A 21,442-nucleotide genomic window follows, 5' to 3' on the forward strand; every position below is an offset into this window, starting at 1 on the left:
GAGGGCAGGAGGAAGAAGACACACATAGTAAAAATAAAGAATGCACATGTAGATAAATGCATTAGTGATTAACAATCAAAAACAAAAAGCATAAAAACAAAGACTACATCACATAAAAGCAAGTGTTTAAAATGGATTTTAAGATGCACATTAAAATAAGTTACTGGGGTAAGTGAACAATGGTGACAAATAAAAACTAAAAAACTAGTCCTCTAACACTTCTATCATTGTGGATGTACCTTCATGCTCATTAGCACTGATCACTGAGCTACTACTCAATTTGTGCATTAAGCTCTAAGAAAATATATTGGTCTTTAAAATGCCTAATGTCAAAATTTAAGAATATACCTTTATAAGGTAAATAAAGACAATGCGCTGTGTTATTTCACTTGGAAGAGGTCAACTGTGCTACACGCCTGCTGAGGCTTTTATTTTTGAAAGTAGTGACCGGAAGTTGTCTATTTCCTGGATGACTTGACACTAATTGTCCCGAGAAGGAGGGCGAGGAGTGTTGTGCTTTACTTTTCTCCACTCTATCGCCACTTTCTTTGTTGTTGCGTGTAGTTTTAATTACAGAGGACACGTTTTATGCCTCGTTTAAGTTTATTTGATAGCGAGTTACCGGTGAACTGGCTCTGGACTCCAACGGCAGCCTGAACTCCTCCAGACTGAACCATGCCAACGGACGGACTCGGATTTTATTTGCGATTTTCTTTTTATCGAAAGGAAAATGAGACGAGAACATGAGCAATATTCACCATTTTAAAGAAGTAAGTCACGACACGTGTAGTTTTATTCATGTGGCTGTGTGGGATTTAGTTCTATCCCAGACATGAACTGTCTCTCTCCTCTGTCGTTAACGCTAAGATAACTCTAGCTACATGAGTTTACTTCAGAGCTGCGATCAGTCATTTAATTGTGTAAATAGGAGTAAAAAAGCACATTTCTGCAGCAGTAAGTCCTGATGTTCAATTCGGCATACATCCAATAATTCAGTTGGAGTTTCAGAGGGAAATAAGTCGTTTTTCCTGCTGGTGAGTCGCGACCAACAGGTAACTGATGAGGCTTTGACCTGGTTGGTGAGAAGAAATTAGTGTAAACTAGTTAGCTACTTTAATATTGTTTCGTCCTTTTGTTATGGCCGAATTGCAGAGTAGTATTTCATAAGTCACAGGAGTGACTGAATTTCACTTCTATGCAAGTGACGCTTTGAAATAAGGATGAATGTTTTTTAAACGTCAATGGTTTTGAAGAGAATTTGGCAAGGTGTTTTCTTCATCAAACACAGAGCACTTACTGGAAGTAAACATAAGGCGAGTTATTCACCTGCATCTCTCCCTATTTTACAGCAGCCATGTTTTTATTATCTACTCTAAACAGCAGGAACAGCACTAATTCAGGTCACAGAGTTGGCTTACGGTCAATGAACCTCAACACAGAGAGGATTGTTACTATATGGAAATCTCCTGCAGGTATTGTCCAATTTAGGGACAACAGTTTGGTTAATGAATAATGAAACCTGAAGACATCTGAGATGTATATTCCACTAATCCATAAAGGGAGAATAATCAGGCCAACGCCAGGAACATGATTTGCATTACTTTTGTGCTAAAGCCCTCCAGTTTACCACAGAATGAATGTACATGTTTTGATATTCAGTCATGTAGCTGAGTTTAGAGACAGTGGTATCCACAACCAACCATTGACCCCAAATGATGGAACTTGTCATGTTGTAGTGGTTCATCTGTCAAAATGAATGTCTGGATGCACACTAGCTGTTCAGGTGGCTGGTGATGGATTAGTTATTTTAAGGCGCTTCATCTTGGTGCGTTCTTTCATGCTGGCACAAAGCAAACCCACATTTTTCCTTTTATTATAGCTTTAACTGTCACTGTTGATGCTAAACCGCAGTCGTACGATACCTCACCCACAACATGTTGTGTCATGCCGCGCTACTTTGGGAGGGCGTTTTGTGGTGGCTTAGAAGGTGCAATTAGGTTTAATTTAGCTGCCAAGTGATGACGGGGTACTTTGGCTTCATGGATCTCCTGTCTGGTTTCTAGGTAGATGAGTCACTGAGTTTCACTAGAAGATACAAGGATACCTTTCTGTACAATCCACTCAGCCTCATAAACATCAGTGAATTTCATTTCAGTTCGCTCTCTGGCTTTGGTACACCTCACAGCACCTCACAGTTCGTCTCACAGGAAATAAGAAGATTTGGGAGCTGACGGTTGTAGACGTGTTTGCAAATGTTACTGTAACAAGCCAGCGGCGGGTGTTTCAAAGACAATTTTTGATTACCATCACAGGGTTTGAATATAGATCATCTAAACATAGCTCAAATCACTGGTTGCAACTGGGTGCAAAACTCTCTGCACTACAGTTATGGACAGTCTGCTGATCCTTCTTCCTGCAGCTCAGGAAACGCAACTCATGCCTTCCTGTACAACATACCGCACACAGACCAGTAATGCAAGTGGGTCAGTATGGTAGTGGCATTGTCATTGCGTGGCCTGGCAGTGATTGAGCAGCATTCCAGCGCACACATACATTTGATTTAGGTCAAACCAAACAAAGGCGTCACTTGCAAGACTGACTGACCGACTGTCTCTAGTTAAATTTATTCCCCGACCCCCCCCACCCCCCCACCCCCCTCTCTCTCTCTCTTGTACAGCTCTGCAGGAATGCAGCTCATAGAGTTATTATGATCATGAGCTGTGCAGTGGAATTTTACCATGTCTCCCCTTCTCCACATCCTCGCAGCCTCGGTCCTAATGTGCAACGTGTCCAAATGGTTTGGTTCCAGCAAGCCAGGAGCTGCTGTACAAGAGTGTACAGTGACCACATTGATGTCGAGTCAGGGAATATGAGTCAGGGTGGGTGCCGCGGGAGAACTTTTCATCAAGTCACGGTGTGTGTGATAGCATTTGATGAGAGGGATGAAGACCATAGATTATAGCTTTATACCATACTCTAATCAAAGTCGCCTGTTAGTCAGAGACCATAGTCTTCCGTGTTTTTATCTTAAGTCTGATAAATAGCTTAACCGTTTGGAGAGCTGTATTCCGCTGTGTCGATAGGTGTGGTTAAAATGTTTTCCATCACTCGCTTAATTATCACTGGTTCTTTATGTGTGCGTTGACATTAATGTGTTTTCTGGCCTCTAAAAGTCCTTGAAGTCATGAAAACATGTGCGTTCTTCCCAGTCATCTGAAAGACAGCTTTGCGAAAGCACTAGATTAGATTTAATGCTTTGCCGTATCATTTGGCATTTCATATTTGGCCAGCAATGCGGTTCAGGACAACAGCTACAGAGAAGACAGAATTCCCCTGAGGCTAGAGGAGGGCTGGGGCGGCTCAAGACACAGACACACAAGCAGAAGAAATCGGAGGTACCTTTGCTCCCGTCACTGTCTTTCTTTATTCCCACCGGATTTATTTTTGGAAACCGACCTTGACGGGGGCCTGTCCTTCCTGACCTTCTGTCTGTCCCTGCTTACACGATGCAGACTGCTTCAGATGTGCGCTGCTTCATGAGTAACTGTGTCCTCCTGTGTTGTCTCGGTATCCGTTTGACCCTGCGGTGTGCTGTCTGGACTTGTTTGTAAGTGCAGTGATTGATGAGTAATTTTTGTGTCTTGTCTTTTTTTTTTTTCAGGTTGTTTACAAAAGGAGACGAAGAGGAAATGACACTCTGCTAGCACAGCAAGACTCATAAAGACCTAAAGGAACAGTCACAACCACAAACCCTGTGGCACTCCTGTTTTTACTTATCATTTCTGGATTAATTGACAACAGATTGCGTTGTTTTTCCTGTCCATCTTTGTGAGGAAGTCCCTGATGCACCAATGGAGAACTGAGGGTGAGCCGACACTTGCCCCCTCTCAACATGCTGGCTCTGAGGCTGGAGCAGGGCAAGCGAGGGGGTGGTGAGGTTGATCGCATGGAGAAAGGGGCCACTGTGGCTTGGCAGGGCCGCCAGTCAGGGAGGCCCCCTTCTCACGAGCAGGGCATTAACATCAGGGACAAGATCTCTCAGTGGGAGGGTCGCAGTCAGCAGGCCAGCAGCCAGGATGCTGGGGTGAAAGTACACCCTCCGACTGTATCCCGAAGTCTGTCTGGGGATGTCCTGGGCAACGGATGTTCAAACGAGGGATCAAAGGGAGGGCTTCATGCAAAAGCCAGTCTCTCGAAAACTAAGAGTTTGGGCTTAGATTTTCGGGAATCCACAGCAAAGGTTGGACATGGTGTGGTTACTAGAAAGTCAGAACCTCTACGGAAATTCTCCTATGAATTTTCACCCACAGCCCCTGGAAATAAATCACTTGCGGCACAATCTCCTAAGTTGGAGGCTAACACTGCTAACTCTACAGGTAAACAGATCTTCACTACTAATTGCGATCAAAAGCCCGATCGCTTCTTGGATGTCGAAGTAGTTTCTAAACCTCTACCTCTGTCAACCAACGACCAAGACGACAACATGCCCTCTGGAAACTTCTACACTTCACGGGGTTTCTGGCGTAAGCTTGAGGGGGACAGACTGCTCTGGGAGAAAGGCAGGGAGTCTTCAGGTGAAGCTCTGCCTCCTCCCAAACCTCAGCGGACATTCCAGTATCGGGGAGCCAACAGCAACAGCACGAGGCACACAAAGCCATGGGACAGCAGATCCCCACATAATAACCGCTCCAGCGTCAGGAGCAGGAGGGTAGCCCACCCGCCTAGCTTCCCACCTCCTCCGTGTCCAGTAGCAAAGACTAATGGGCTGTCGAGGCATAAAAAGAACAGGTGAGTCAATGCACTAAACACGCATAACTCTTAAAAGCTTTTAATGAAATAAATGAAAAAGGATGGAGTTTATGCATTTATATGAATCATGTTTTTGAAGAAAACAGCTCCTGCTGATAGAATGAGGAAACAAAAAAAAAAAATTGCTCTGTGCTTTGGCTACATAACGTTGTGGTGTTTACTGAATATCAGCAGAGTGATTTAGGACAGTTTTGGGGAGGGTATTGAGTCTAATTGCTGGCTGGGGTCCGGGTGTGATGTCATGTGATCTCTGGCAGCATTGTTATCTATTGTCTGGACGTGGCCTAGTTCCTAACCAGCCACGGGTCCAGGGTCATCATCTACTGGCACGCACACACACTCTCCCCCTCCCAGTCAATGATGGCTAAGCAAAACAAGACATAACCGTGTCACCTTTGTACACATTCAGCTCATGGCCCTATCACTGTGGGTGACATGACTAGTAATAATGTAGTTCTTTGTGACTGCCATGACCTGCTGTTGGCATTATCACCCAAACACTGTCCAGGAGTAGCTGACAGTATAATAATAACATGCAAAGCTTCAGACCAAATAATGCAAACACCGGTCAGTATAATGTTACAGTACAGTACAACGGCACCACAAACTACACCTTCTGAAATGACCGTACAGTAGAATTAACACCTCTCAAAAACCTCTTCACAAAGAGAGGATGTTTTGCTACTGTATTGGACTGCAGTACTTTGCTTAGCTGTACCTAATAAAATAGCAACAGTGTGTATATCTACATTAGGTCCACTTTACAATTAAACTGGGAAGGAGCATCGTGCAAGAAAGACAATAATCACAATAATCACAGCTGTATTAGTGTTATTGGGCAAACCCAAAACCACAGTCTCTCTACATAGTCTTTTGTGCAACTAATTCTGATGTCTTTTAAAGCAACTGACTCAAGGGAATTCTGGGAAGTTGAGGTGAAATTCTTCTTCAGTTCCCTGTAATCGCCAATAGTTTTTTTTAGCTAAAGTTAGTCACTTTAAGTTAAGTTATATTAACTTTACTGTAAAACAGCTGAGGGACAAAAGGAACTAAAATCATCAAGCACATATAAAAAAAACAATGTTAATTCATGAAACTTGCAGTAAATCAGCTGTTATGAAATGAAGCTGTATTTTCATTTTAGAGCTGTAAGGGAAGTAAAGTTGCACAGTGGGCTAATTTTGGCATTGGATGCTGACTGGCTATATTTTCAACTGCTATCTCCTGCCACTGTTTTGCTTTTTAACAACTTTAGCGCCATATGCCAAGTCATTTGTTTCCACAACAGTCTATCACACTCTGTCTGTCTTGCCATGTTTGATGTCAACATAAGGATTTTTGTGGTGGGACACTAGCTGAATATAAGACAATAGACTGAACTAGCATGGTGGCTATCTTTAGGACAGTAGCCAGGCCCCTCTTCTTTTACTGCCTTCCCTTCCCTCCCTGCCACAGGAAGTCCTTTGAGTATGAGGATGCGGCGCGTCTGACGGCAAAGCAAGGCACGCCGGGAGGCGAGGCCAGGCACTCAGGCCTTTACCATGCCTACTCTGATGACAATATTTACGAGGACATCGTTTGTAAGTCCAACTTTGTCATGTGAACTGAAGAGGACATGCTGAGCTGACTGTGAATGAAGTTTTAGAGCTTCTGATCATTATGCTGTCTGGCTGTCATGTATGATAAACCTTCTAATTTAGCACTGGTTTTGTTAGAAAGAGACAAAGACAGGAAGTCATACAGGCTGTTAGGTGCCTGTATGCACAGTTCCAATACTGAAATGCCCCATTTAGACTTTATCATATTGTCATGACAGGGCAGGGACCGCTGAACTGAACCAGCTGACAGTGAACAGGAAAAATCATTGAAGGGCATTTGAGAAATATGCCTGCAAAACAGGCCCAGTTCCTGTTCCTGGTCCCTTGCAGATCTTACAGTTTCTGGCATATTGTGACATTTTTAGAGTCGCATTCAAGATCAGAACATCAGGATTATCCAAGAGGGGTACATGTCTCAGTAATTTTATCTTTCGTGGTTAATAAGTGCTTAAAATGATCCGTTTGGATTAAACACAATATGTTGCTGGTTTTTGAAATAATGATTTTAGCCATAAAACGCTGTCAGTTCAAAAGTACCAATTAATCATCATGGATAAAGGTAATATCCAACTTTTTAAAAATACATCTTTAGGAATTTATTATAGTGGAAGTGAGGGGGAAAGAGCCAGATTCAAACCCTCACTTGTTACCTTGAGGCAACAGTCTCTCATAAAGAAGCATTCACCACAGTCACAGGAGTGTAGGGGCAAACAGATACAACGCCAGTATGAATGTTACGTCGCTTTTAAAATGAGTTAAATTTGTGCAGAAACAATATCATGTAGTGATTTGTAGCTAGTTTTACTAAAAAACAACGTTGAAACACATCAGAATCAGATCGGAAAGGAATAATCTACAAATGCACTTAATGATTTCTATCTCTGCTGCAGACCCCTCACTCATTTGCTTATATAATAAGTATGTTTTTGAAATTCAGCATCAGGTGTGGTTAAAACAATCAGCCTGTCTTATCTGTCCCATCACTCTGTGTTCCCCCAGGTGAAGTGACCAGAGATAACCCCTATGAGGATGTCAAGCTATCTCCCATGTGCCTCCCTATTGCAAAGCCTCACGCCCCAAAGGTATCGGAAGATATTCCATTTATGTCTCCTTTTCGCAGCGCCAAAGTATTTGTTATGAGTTGTGTGCGAGCGTATCAAATGCTTCCTGCCTAACCTGAGATTCTTAGGGAGGAAGTGTTGTAGTTTAATACCATGTAATTATCTAAAACCAAGTGATAACTGCGTAGTTCTTGTCCTCCAGCTGCCTCCTAAACCACAAACGTTGCAAGGCCACGCTAGCAGAATGGACAAGAAGAGGATCCCAGCAGTAACAGCATCCAAATCCTCAACCATTGCTGATACTTCCAAACTAGTTACACCCCGGCGCACAAGTACTCAAAAAACTCAGAGGACGCCTCAGGTAAATGATGAATGAATGTCATCTCACACTGACTGTTCTTTAATACTGTGGATACAGTTACAGTGATCAACACATTAAATGGATCAAAAACCTTGGGACAAAATCATTCCTGTACAAATGCTGTTAAAATAATTCAATAATAGTAATCAAATAGTCTGCTGGAGCCAATCCCAGCTGACAATGGGCGAGAGGTTGTGTACACCCTGGACTGGTCGCACGGGGAGAACATGCAAAACACACATGCACACAAAAACTTTGAATCAGCCAACCAGCAGATTCACAACTGCAACCTTCTTGCTGCGAGGCAACAGTGCTAACCACCGCACCACCATGCTGCCCTAAATGACAACATACAGAAAACAAAACTTAAACAACAGTAATTCTAATTTCTTTTTTTTTTTTACATCACACCCATGATACTTTGCCTGGCGGTGACCCATCTGCCTTTAGCCGGATACTGCGTAAACACTGAAATGACGACAACAAGAAAAGAAGTCGTTTTCTCTCAATGAAAAAAAGTAGTCACCCTGAAACTTATGACTAGTCGACTCAGACAACGAGGAACAGTCAACACTGCTGGTGTTGGAGACAGAAAATGATCACGCACAGTGAAAGCACCTCTGGTTGAACTCGCCCTTGTTAGGTGGATAATGCTCGGTCACATAATGTGTAATGTAATAAATAGCAAAGCTATCTGTTTCATCACTTTACATTCATGTAACAAATATACAAAAGCCAATTAGACTGTAATCTGCTTGAGAAATCAAATAGTTTAGTTTGACCCTCATAAATACTCATAAACACAGTAAGAAGTTTCCACTGTATTGCCCTATGGTAGGCAGACAAAGTGGTGTGTGCTCTCTTAAATGACAAATCATGTGTTGTGTTGGAAAGAGAAAAAAAGGGGCGGGGACTGGTTGAACAGGAAGGAGAGGATGCTAAAAGGTAGAGATAGTGGTAGAGCAACATACACGAATCTTTCATGAGAATTCAGACCGAACGCATGAATTTGAACAGAAAGCACATGGCAGAGGAAAGAGTGGACACAAGGAGCAACTTTGACAATAAGGTACAGTCGTACTGACATGCTGTGTATCTGTAAAGGTGATGACTAGAAAAGAATTATGGCGTCAAAGCACATGACACTTGCACTCCGTCTACCAGCAGGTTTGACGAACGCCTACACGCCAATGAAGTTTATTAGTTTATTTTTGGATGGTATTTCAGAAAGATGCCTCTTGTTGACCTGCTTATTTTGACCTTAAACTGTTTTAGATCTCATCACAAAGATGTTAAAACAATGTAAATGGGCAGACATGATAACCCCTCATTATGTATTTTTCTGCTTAACAGCGGTACCATTATCTCAGTAGGGGCATTTTAGTTTCTTTCCTTCCACTGTCACACAAGTTTGCCTCCTAAGCTGACTGTGCTTTGTGTGTCCTTTTAAAGATAAGTCTCCGCTTCCTGTATGTGCCCATTTCTGTTTATCAATGCTGGGCCTTAGTTGACTTGAGTCCATTATCAAACATTCAGCTATGTTCCTTCAGGGTATTAACAGAAGAATGCAGGAATCTAAGGGTAAAAAAAAAAAAATTGTTGAAAATCTATAATGTAATTAAGTGCTTAGTGGCTGTTATATCATGATTCCCTGTAATCATGATTCTATAATGGCTGTGAAATTATGGGGCTGACTAGTACCTGTGTGTGTGTGTGTGTCCCACTACACAGTATGTCAACAAGATTGAGACCATTTTTGACGACAAGCGAGGGAGGAAGAGAGTAAAGAACCAGGCGGTCTCAGTGCGAGGTAAAACACACACAAACACACATGTCTTTCTATAGTTGTGAGGACACTCATTGTCGTAATGCACTCCCTAGCTCCCTACCCCAACCTTAACGATCACAACTAAATGCCTAATCCAAACCCAAACCTTATTCTAACCTTATGAGGACCAGGTGAATTGTCCTGACAATGCAGGACAATGCTCGCAATGGTGGTTTAAAATCAGAATTTGTTCTCATAACTACTCAGAGACATGCACACCCACACAGACCGCCACAGATGCCCAAATGTCACCCACATCAACACTTCAATAAGATTAAGCTGAGCCTCTTGGTGGAAATACCCAGCATTTGATGGTACACACACGGCCAGCTGCAGTACGCGAAGCCGCTGATTATGAAACAAAGGTTGACTGTCTGCATCTGATTATGGCTTCTCAAGTCTTTTCCATTCCTCCGCTTCTCCCTGATTTTTCCTTCCTCTGATTCATATCCACAGAGGAGACCAGTGGGACAGAGAGCGACCCTGAGGACAACAGTAAAGGTATCACCGTACAGTTAATATGCCTGTAATGCCCCTGAGTGTTTTCAGTTTGAACTCACATGTATGTCCCAAAGGCTGCATCAGAATTCTTAGCAGTGCTTTCACTGAAATGTTAACGTGCTAACATATTCACAATGAAAATGATATCATGCTGATGTTTACTAGGAACTATCAGTTTAGCATGTTAGCATGCTAACACTTGTTAATTAGCAATAAACACAAAGTAAAGATGAGGCTTACAGGAATGTCATTCATTTTGCAGGTATTTGCCTATAAACTAAAGATTAAGATTAAGACAAGGGGTTACATGTCATTCACTGGGGAACATTCATGTCTATACCAGAGTTTATGGAAATCCTTCTAATAGAGTATCTGTCAAGATATGTCAGTGAGGACCAAAGTGGTGGAACCGACCGACGTGTCCATCCCTAAATCATGCTTGGCAGCTTTGGCTTCTCTTTAGCCTCTTCAGGAAAGTCAAATAAAATAGAGTTTTGCTCCCGTGTGCTACATGGGATAGCTCCAAGGACAAGCATTACCATATAGTCTCATTGTCTGGTGTCTAGCAGGCTCCAGGAGGTCCGTTTACATCCAGTCTACACTGAAACGCCGGCCAGGCTACCGCACCCTGGAGAGAGACCTGATCCAGCTGCAGCAGCAGCAGCTTTTCCAGATCTTCGTGGTGGTGTCGCTGAGAAAAGTCTCCCCGGGAAACGCCTACACCCCTGAAATCACACAGCAGTTCCCCAAAATGGTTAGAGGGAGCCTTTAGAATTACCGCACCCCTCTTCTTGGCAGAAGACCTCACTGTACTTTGATCATGGTGCTTTAACTGAATGATATTCTGTGTGATAAGGACAATTTCATGTCCAAATTTTAATCTTGTTTGGAGAAATGAATGGAAGATGACCTATATCTTATCAGATGTATCTTTTTATATCTGGCAAGGAACTCTTAAAAGGGGAAATTCCCAAGTTTACATAAGTCAAGAGCTTCCATGTAAGAAATTTGTTGTTTTTTGTTTTTAAAAGTTTTGATTAATGTTTTTGTGACTTTATTCTGTAATTCTGCTATTCTGACCGTAATTCTCTGTTTGAATTTGGCCATTTTTAGACACTGTTTTGTCTCCGGTACAGTCAATTGAATTATATTATAAAACACTTGCTGATTCCACCTTGGTCCCCCTGGAACCACAAAAGTCATTTGGAGAACCGCTGCTGTAACTGAACTCCCTCCGTTTCAGTTTGAGAAGTCATCCCGGCTCTCCAGAGAGGCTGAAGATCAGCTGAAGGTCATTCCCAAGTTCTGCTTCCCCGACTCGCAGGACTGGAAGCCCTCTGCACACATGCCAAGGTCAGCACTTGCACTGCAGTAGTATCTTGATAGCATGCTTGCTGTATGCAGAAGTAACTGTGTCCAAAAGGCTATGACAAGAACATAATGGTAACATGATACTGAATTCTGTTTTTTATCTTCCATTGATGTCATTTACGTCTATATTTTCTCTTGTTTTGTTGTCATTATACACACCTTTGGTGTTTTCTAACCAAACTTCCCTTTCAAGTATAATATTTAGTTACGTTCTAGCACCCTAATTATCAGTTGCATTATGTGTAATACCCCCATTTCCTCTTTTCCTCCTTGTCAGCTGTAACCTATATATTGCTGCTGCAACAACTCAAATTCCCCACAGGGATGATTAAAGTTTCAACGGATCAAATTAAATCTCTGAGTGCTAAGGGACACTGGGCATTCATCTGGTTTTTTCCTGCCTAGTATGATTCATTGTTTTAATGTGGGTTATGAACCCAACTTAAACTGCCTCGCTGTCTTTAAAACACTTACCTATGGCTGTGCAAATAAACAGAAGACGTACCCGTTCATTTATTTAGCTTCTCTATGCTCTGCCTTTATATCTCCATAGACCACGCAATTCTGACATTAATTAACCACACTGGTTTTGTTTTGTTGATGAAGTAAGTCCCCAGAGATATTTTTCAGTTTTTATACAGGTCATTATGGAATTAAATATTATATAAAATTCTCCTGTGTGTTGATGTTTACAGTGAGACCTTCTCTTTTGTCCTGACCGGAGAGGACGGCAGCCGCTGGTTTTGTTACTGCCGTAAGATCTTGGTGAGTGTGGATTTGTTGACATTTGCTTCTGAGTCATCGACTCAAGCTGTGTGTGTGTGTGTGTGTGTGTGTTTATGATGAGATGGAAGCCCGCCATGAGCTTACTCAACATCTCTGAGGAGATGTGAATCAGCGTATGTGAATCACAGACCATAAACCACTTCTGAATCAATGACAGAGACCAAAAAGAATTTCATCGTTTCCCCCTTTCTTTTGCCTCACAAGGAGAGCTGCTCTTAGACACTTTTCAAAACACACTTTTAGGTTGAAATGATGTGCTCTATCTGCCTTTTCTATTTGGTTTCAGTTTATTTTTATTATTATACTGGGCTCATCTTGTTAAGCACTCTTTAACTATGTCTTCTTGTGTTTATCCCTAGTGTAGACCGTTAGACCAAACCTAACATGAGTTAGAGTTGTATGTTTTGTTTTGTTGGCAGATAAGCTCAGCACTGCCATCCTGAATAGACTTTAGACCCTTGATTTGTTTATTTTCACTTTCAAAAAAATATGATTTAACACATTAAAAGGGAAAATAGGCTCTACTTTTTGTGAAATGTTTACATTTGATGTGTTTTGTCACAGAAATCTCAGTTGGTACCTGCTTTATGACGTATGAAACTGTATGTGTCTTTAAGCCAAGTGGAAAAGGGAAGAGACTTCCTGAGGTGCACTGTATCGTCAGCAAGCTGGGCTGTTTCAACCTGTTTGCAAAGGTATGGCAACTATACAATACGTCTGCTCTGTTGTTTCTGCCGATATGAGCCTTTATACTGAGATGAAAGGAGCTGGATTTTCTAAAGTTCAGTGGTAATCCTCTTGAAGTGTGTCAAAGCTGTTGCCTTGAAACTCCTTGTATGTAATAGGATGAAATGAGGCTACACTAGGGGATAATCCTGAGCCAACCCCTGGGTGTGCTATTCATAAAAGAAATTGTATGCGTGTAGCCATGTCCCACCCATTTTCCAGTTGGCCGAGTGAAATTTACAAACAGCGAGTGTGAACATGGCCGTGAGGAACACCACGTTGATGTGCAGAGCTGCATCTCGCCTCTGGTCTGTTTACAGTTTAATCAACACGAGTTCCTTCAGGACACACAGTGATTTGTCTGGCTTTGTCTGTGCAGATTTTGGAGGAGGTGGAAAGGCGCAGGGAGATCTCCCCAGCGCTGGTTTACCCATTTATGCGTAGCGTGATGGAGGCCCCGTTTCCAGCCCCTGGACGCACAGTCACCGTCAAGAGCTTTCTCCCTGGTTCTGGGAACGAGGTAACCCTGAAACCACAAGAGGAAATGTTAATTAGTAGTTTTACTCCTTAACCACTCCTTTCTGTAGGCTCAGGATGACTCAGAATGGGAGGTTATCTGTGCAAACAATAGGGACAGCTATTTCAGCTTTTACGGGTTCATGTTGGGACAGCTATATATAAACCAGTCAACAATCTCCTCAGTCATTACCATTTACAGACATTTTCTAAATAGCTGTAGTGACCCTTCCCATAAAAACTCGGAGAAAACGTTGAGAAATCACTACTTTTCATCTGCTACTACTAAAAACATTAATATGGCTGTATCTAAAGAGAGTGTTTTGACTTGATCTACATGTTTCAGACAGTGACCCAGCAGTACAGTAACACTGCACTGACACACTGCTTGGTTCCATGTGCTTCTGTCGCTTCGTCAGGTACTGACTTTGTGTCGACCGGTGGATTCCAGACTGGAGCACGTGGACTTTGACAGTCTACTGCAGTGTCTCAGTGTCGGGAAACTCCTGCAGGTTTTTGCCTCCATTCTGCTCGAGAGGAGGGTCATCTTCATCGCTGACACACTCAGGTAGCACAAAACACTACAGGGCAACTTAACTATCCATATATACAGATAATGATATAAGGATGAAGCACAAAATATTGAGATATAGACAGACCCGGATGGCAAAGCAAGATTTTCATTGTACAGGGAAACTTGTTTCTACACTGTATACATGACAATAAACACTTTGAATCTTGAATCTTTGAATCTTGACCCCCCCCCCCTTGATGTGAGGCCTGGGGTCAGTGTCATGTATCTGTGTGTACCTTGGCCTTAATGCTAAACTGTAGCATAGCTGCAATGGCAAGTCAAATCACGTTTATTTGTACAGCTCAGTGTACAAGAGTGCCTCAGTGGGCTCTACGGGCCATAACATTAACAAGCTCAAGCTCCTAAAGACAAGGAAATCTGGTTATTTAGCTTGGCATTGAAAAGAACAAACACAAACTTGAATCAAACTTGTAAAATAACCACCATACATGAATAAAAAATACAGGGCACAAGAAAGTTAGTGCCAACATATTGTATATCTGATACTGTTAACAAGCAAAAGTGAGAATGGAAAGGGAGTCAGCAGCATGGTAAGACGCTTTCTGTGCTACAAAGCGGTCTAAAACCCAAAAGGTTACTAGGAATACAATTATCATGCAGTTGTTTGGATAATAAATGTCCCAAGGATTTTGGAGGTGAGAGATTGGTCTTATTAAGAAAAGCAGGATTCTTTTTGTTCAGGATTCAAATAACAGCAGTAGGAACCTGAAAGACGTGTCCAGAGAAAAAAATGAAGAATGACTAGACACTTTTTTTAATCTATAGAGATGATTGGGAGTGGCTACAAGATGAGTATGCTTTGGAGGAAGTGCTGAGCTTGGCAGAGTATTTCCAAAAGAAAATTGACCAATCAAAAGGAAGTGAAGGTTTTTCACAACATGTTGGCAACTGATTAAGGGACATGCCGTGTCAGCAGAAATGGTAGCAAATACTGCAACAAGAGTATTAGCATAGATCAGATGTGTTTTATGAGGACTCTTTGATACACAGGTACTGTTTGCTTACAGCTCTGCCTTTTTTGAAAATGTGGTGGAAAAGAATTCTAATCTACTTCCAGGGAGCTATGATTGATATCTTTGCGTCATATGATCTGTGTGAGAACTGAATGTCGTGGTGAATCTCTTTCTCCTCCCCTCCCCCCGTTCTCTGCAGTGTGCTGTCTCGGTGTGGCCACGCAGTGCTGGCGCTGCTGTACCCCTTCACCTGGCAGCACACCTTTGTGCCCGTGCTACCAGCCAGCATGCTGGACATCAGCTGCTCCCCCACCCCATTCCTCATTGGGGTGCTGGCACCCTGTCTGCCACAGCTGCTGGAGCTGCCTATCGAGGAGGTCAGTCAGAATCCCGTGAAAATGCTTTAAAGTCGTTGTCCAATTTAGAGTTTAAATAGACTGCTGTGTGTGTGTGTGTGTGTGTGTGTAGTGGTTATTTTTAGTGCCAGTTTTTACACTCAGAGTGGAAGCTACTGTGGAGCGCTCACTGGCTCTGGGTTCATTCAGTGATGATAAGACTGTGTGAGTAATAATGTAGAAGCACTCTGAAGAGACAGCAGCTCAGGCTGTAACCTCTTAGCTGGTGTTGCGAAATAGTGCTGCAGCCTGTAACTGTCATTCTTTGTTCTCTCTGTATTCCCAGGTGCTCATAGTGGATCTGTGTGCAGACAAGTTTGTCATTCAGGTGTGTACACATAGCAGCGTGCAGTGGGAATGATAGGTGTGGTCCCAGTCGGAACGATGGCTTTGTCTACACTTGTCCCCTGTTCGCATGCACGGTGTTTTGAGGGTGACAGAGAAAATGATGCTCCACCCACAGGCGCTGCACAGATTAAGATATATAGGATGTAAACAAGAGCATAAAAAAACATCATGACACGAACATGAAGGGGTTTTTTGGTTGTGTTTAGATTTATTTTCATTTGACTGGGTCCATATTACATTTAATTTAATGTTTGTTCAAGCACAGCTTCTTTCCATATTAATGGTACAAGCAGTGGTTGACTAGTTACTGCAACATTAGCTGTCTGTTACACAGAGCTTAAGTTTCATTGTTGCTAGTGGCTTCCCTATTTAGCATGTGATATAAAGCACATCATTGTTTTAAAAGTTTCACTACAAAGACTGAAAGGATCTTTGATGTGCCTAATGTAGTCTGCAGGGCTGGTGTTTAGACAGTGACGTTGTTCTTTTGGCTCTGCAGTCCAGCTGAATTTGAAATGCGTCACTGTCCCAAGAACTAAATTTTAGTTTTTAAAATCCATCTGTGCGCATCACAGCGCAAAAGAATATTCCTAAAAGCAAATGTACAGCTGCTAATTCACGAGAACAGATTGCATTTACAAACATGCACCCAAACTGTCAGTCACGTGACCCTCGTTGACTCTTCCTGTGATGTGCGACAGCTGGGGGACGAAGACTGCATCCTGCCCAGCAAACTGCAGGCAGCACTGCAGCAGATCCTGGAGGAGAGGGAGGAGATCCTGAGACAGGAGGATGGAGACAGATGCGAAGGTTGGTAAAACACACGTGCCAAACAATGAGAAGCTGTAAGTCAGTCAGATGTTTTAGCATATGCTGTCGCAGATTGTAAAGCCCCCGCAGTCTCAATATCGTCATCAGATTAAGTCTCTTTTTCCTCTTGTTGAGCGATAAAGAATATTTGCAGGTCCTGTGTTTAATTTTTTTTAAATTAGCGTAGCATCAGCATTGTCTTTTGTTCAGTGTAATAAAGGAAGATGTGTAGTTGTACTATTTTAATCCAAACACTTGTGAGAAACCACAGTGAAATTCATTCGTTTTGCCTGTTACCAACCCTTTCGTCTTCCTCCAAAACGTCCAGATCAGCAGGCCGACCTGAGCTCTTTGGTGTCGGAGGGTTTCGCGCGTTTCTTCGTGGAGCTGGTGGGCCACTATCCCCTCCACATGGTCGAGTCCCCCAACGGAAGCAGGGAGCTCCAGCGCGACGGCTTCCGGAAAGCCCACCCCTCCCGCGGAGTCCGCCAGTTCCTGCAGCTCTTCATGGATACTCAGATGTTTGCCGGCTTCATTCAGGACAAAGAGCTGCGCAAAGGAGGAGGAAGAGGTGACTGTGTGTTGACATACTGTAGCAGTGCAAGTAGTCATTCGGTTGAAACATTTTAGTGACTATGAAATAGCTAATTAATTGTCTAACAGAGAACGTATTCTCTGTTAATTTAGATTCACTGATATGAGGTCTGAAAAGGCAGAACAAACAAGTTCTTCAGTAAAATCAATACAAAAGTAAAAGGGCAAATTGTTCAGTCTTTGCAAATAACAGCAACAATAATAAAAAAACTAATTAGCTGGTGTCCATCTTGTTTGTGAAGCACACATTAAAAATTTCACATAAAAGTTGGAGCACAGAAGTTGGACCAGACGTGATTTAAGTTAAACGAGTGCACGGACATAAAAGCAGGACATTTGAGATCACTGAGCATCAGAACAATGAGCCACTCTGCTTATGAGGCGAATCTAAACTTTGGTCGTTTTAGGTTGAATGTCAAATCTTATTCAGTCTCCATGGTTCAACATTTCCAACTGTCTCCCAGGACTCTTTGAGGTCCGAGTGGCCGAGTATCTGGAGTCGTACCCTGAGCCAGAGCCAAGTGGTGTGAACAGGTTCCTTAAAGGACTGGGTGAGTGTTCCTCTATCCTCAAATGTTCTCTTTCAAAAGGTTAATTTACAGCTAACAGTTTTTTTTTTTTTTTCCCCTTTTTTATTAGGAAACAAGATGAAGCTCCTACAAATTAAGTGAAAATGGACCCACACCCTGGCGTTTAAATGAAAGACTTTGTAATTAAAAACAGAACGCTTGCTGCTGCTGGACTTGCTGAGTGAAATGAGTGTTGATGAGTCTTGATGTGAATCGGCTGGTGACGAGTTTGGATACGAGAGGACCAGGCTGACATTACAGCCGTGTCCGGGAGCAGTGCACTTCTCATTGGACGAAAACTGGAAACGGTTTCTATATTTCTTTTACAGTTCCTTGAGGCAAAAACTTTCTTGTACTACTTAAACCTCAGTTATCGACCTGAACATGTGTGGTTGTTACTCTCTTTGATTTTTGGATGGAAACATGTTTACTCACAAGACTTTCACATTTAGATTCAATGCCACTACTCCACTAAATGTGTGCATTTTACAGTAAATGCAACTTTTGTTACATTTCAATCTTTTAAATACTTTACAACTGAAAATAATGTGTATGGTTCCAACCTGATGCATGTTCTTATGAATTTTAATGTAAAACAATTAGCCATGTTGCATTCCTTTCAGCACTAACTGAAAAAACATTTTGTTTACCGTTTCTTTGAATTCACTAGAGGTTTATTAACTCTGATCAGAACATTTCAAAGTGTTTAGACTCCAGGTTAAACCTCAGTCAAAGTGAGTATTTAGAATTTGAGGAAATTGAGTCTTTCTTCTGTTCTTGACTTTCTTTTTGTTAACTGGAGTTGTACATTTTTTTTTTTTTACATTTTGCACAATTGAGAACTAGTGTACAGTATTTGAAATATTTTTGTATTAAAAGCATGATGTGTCCTACATACTTTGTAAAATAAATGGGCTCCAAAGGACATTTTTTAATGTGTGAATGTAATTTATACTACAAATGCATTGATCACTGCGGTGTGTACAGTCACGCTGCATAACTATAACAACTATAACTTGTGATTAAGCATTTTTATGGGGGGGCCATATTACTCTGTACCATGAAAAATTAGCTGCTTTTAATTGAGGGTATATCTGAGTAAGTACTACTATATAATGTCTCCATATTTATATTCATGTATATTATAGTCTATATTATGGTGTCAAATTGTCTGGACCAATGATAATGTCAGTTTAAAGTCTGTCTTAAAACAATAGTCAGGTGCCCATATGAATATCAAGAGGTTTTGCTTGCTGTAATTAGTCCTCCTGTACAGAAAGGCCATAAAAGATCCCCTCAGGATGCACGTTCAATAGAAGTGATGAGACAACATCCAGACTCTTCCATCAAAAATGTATTGTTATTTGAAGTTATTTAGGAGTCTTGAGTTGATTAAATCAATGAATTACTCCTTCAGCACGACATTTTCTCTGTTTCCCTCTGAACTGTGGTGGAAGGATGGTAACAAAGAGGGAAGTTTGTACAAAAATAGCTTTAACACTGGAAGACATCGCTTCATTTGACTAATCTGGAAGGCTCATCATAGCTTCAGATAAACGTTTGAATAGATTTCTGCACAGCAGGAGGACTGGTTTTTGACCTCTATCGCTGACATCAGGAAGGGATCTCTTCACAGCCAGGAGGTGGCAAGAATAAGTCTAATTTAGAGGTGGAGATTTGCCCGCTCTTTTAAGCCCCCTATGATGACACTTGAAGGATTTCTGCTTTATTTGCCATCTCTACTTGTAAAAACAAACAAACAAAAAAAAAAAACAGAAGCCCCTTTGCATCATGTTCACTGCATTGCGAATTTACTCACCAGCACAATGTGAGACTTACCTCTGACTTCTCACCTCACTCATTATGTCCCACTGGGTCCTGAAACAAAATAAAAAGGAGTCACCTGATTAATCTAGTGTGAGCATAGTACCTGCACAGAGGAGGTAATCCTCCAGAGGGTTGGTGTATTGATTGAATGGCACACCCTGAGAGAGCAGGGAAGGAGGACTCTGGCAGAACAGGTTTTTCTTAAAAAAGGGAACTTCTTTTGCCCCAGTGAGAGCCTCTCAGGCAAAGCTTCCTCTACCCAGGTCTCGGCCTCAGACGTGGCTCCAACCAAAATACTCACATTTGACCAGTGGAGCCTGTTGTGATGAAGTCAATTCAGCCTGAGAGGCAGATTTCAGGTCAACAAAATTTCTGTTGTGTTCTGAAGTGCCATTTACATTCAAGAGCATACATACATACAGGAGTGTCACCAACGTGACCACATGGGGGCACTGTCTCCACGTACTTCACTCACCAGCAGAGTTTAGGTTTCAGTCCAACACACTGAAAGTCCTCTTGGAACATTTCTCTTCTTTTTTTTTTTTTTTTTTAAATGCATCAACATCTCCGATATAATAGGTTTGGTATTTACGTGTCATTATGCCTAGATTATATAAATATCTTGTATTTTGGCACGAGTGGTGGAAGGTACTCAAGAGGACAACTCTGAAAAGGAGAAAAATTAAAACCTTTAATTCAATAGAGTTTGACTTAAGATGTTTCACACTAATCACTACTCAGTTGAGTATGAATTTGGGTTACAGGCTTGTGTGCTGCACAGAATTTCAGATGAACTAAAACTTGTCAGGCTCAGGTTACTGAATACATCCGGTGAATGTGGATTAATCCACCGCTGAAAATAGTGCTTGTCAAATACACAGTTTACTTCTGTTTGAGTAACGTTTGCGTCACTACACTTCTACACCTCTTGGGTGTTTTTAGGAACTTATTTAGCCTTTTTAATGTTTTGTTTTGTTTTTAATTAAAGATTCATATCTTTAGTAGGAACCAGTTGGGTCGGGGCTGAGAGCTACAGAGATGAAGATGGAAAATAGAGACGCACTGTTGATTTTCGTCTTTTCATGGGATTAGTGGATGACAACAAAAATACAGAATATCGCCAAGATGAGCATTGCAGAGACCTGATGCAAATTTACACACATTTTCCATCTGCCAAGATCTAAACTTTAGAGACAACAGTTTCCTTTCACTTCCCTTGATGAATGGCTGATAAGTCCTGATGACTGACACACAGTAGTTCAAATAAAGGCCAAAACATTTGATTAAAAAAAGGGGTTATGGAAAAACAGCTAGAGGAGGACAATCAGGCATCAAAAGACAAGTTTGTGAAAACACACTACTCACTAAAAGTTAGGGATATTCAGCTTTCAGGTGAAATTTCAGGATGAACCTAAAATGCATTCTAACCTTTCCAGGTGAACTTAATGTGACCTTCTCTAAACCTTTGAATGCACATGTCCAACTGTTTTTTTGCACAAGTTGCTGTTCTCTAACAAGAAGCTTAACAGCAACATTCACAACAGGTTTGATCCATGAATCCACCAATACATTTCCTGCTTCAGTTAGAATTGGTATTTAAACAGTCCTCCTCATCCTGCTGTTCACATTCTGACATCATGAGACCAAGACGACACCTAACAGTTGATCAGCAGCACCTCAACACTGGAGGCTTCAAACAGGAAGTCCTCAGACGGAGGTGTTCACTGAGCTTAGAGGGTCACAGAGTGTCATCAGGAGGTTGGAACAGTGATACAGAGACTGGAAGAGTCACAG

At 41.8% G+C, this 21,442-nt stretch overlaps 1 protein-coding gene across 2 annotated transcripts; it reads left to right on the forward strand.

Moving 5' to 3' along the window:
* Nucleotides 1-501: 501 nt before the first annotated feature.
* dennd2c (DENN/MADD domain containing 2C) lies at nt 502-18,738 on the forward strand. 2 transcript variants are annotated; one of them, XM_070839402.1, is made up of 19 exons: nt 502-770; nt 3,662-4,788; nt 6,265-6,389; nt 7,407-7,489; nt 7,671-7,829; nt 9,561-9,639; nt 10,114-10,158; nt 10,725-10,912; nt 11,402-11,511; nt 12,225-12,294; nt 12,933-13,010; nt 13,421-13,561; nt 13,977-14,125; nt 15,305-15,482; nt 15,787-15,828; nt 16,550-16,658; nt 16,987-17,229; nt 17,717-17,803; nt 17,892-18,738. In XM_070839402.1, exons 2-19 carry the CDS (start codon nt 3,893-3,895, stop codon nt 17,921-17,923), a joined length of 2,814 nt encoding a protein of 937 aa, XP_070695503.1. In that variant the 5' UTR covers nt 502-770; nt 3,662-3,892; the 3' UTR covers nt 17,924-18,738. The 2 variants fall into 2 exon arrangements, with proteins under 2 accessions (XP_070695503.1, XP_070695504.1); XM_070839403.1 differs by having other exon boundaries at nt 10,728-10,912.
* The last annotated feature ends 2,704 nt before the right edge of the window (nt 18,739-21,442 follow it).

This window comes from Pempheris klunzingeri, chromosome 11 (genome assembly GCF_042242105.1).
Source record: "Pempheris klunzingeri isolate RE-2024b chromosome 11, fPemKlu1.hap1, whole genome shotgun sequence".
Classification (NCBI taxonomy): domain Eukaryota; kingdom Metazoa; phylum Chordata; class Actinopteri; order Acropomatiformes; family Pempheridae; genus Pempheris; species Pempheris klunzingeri.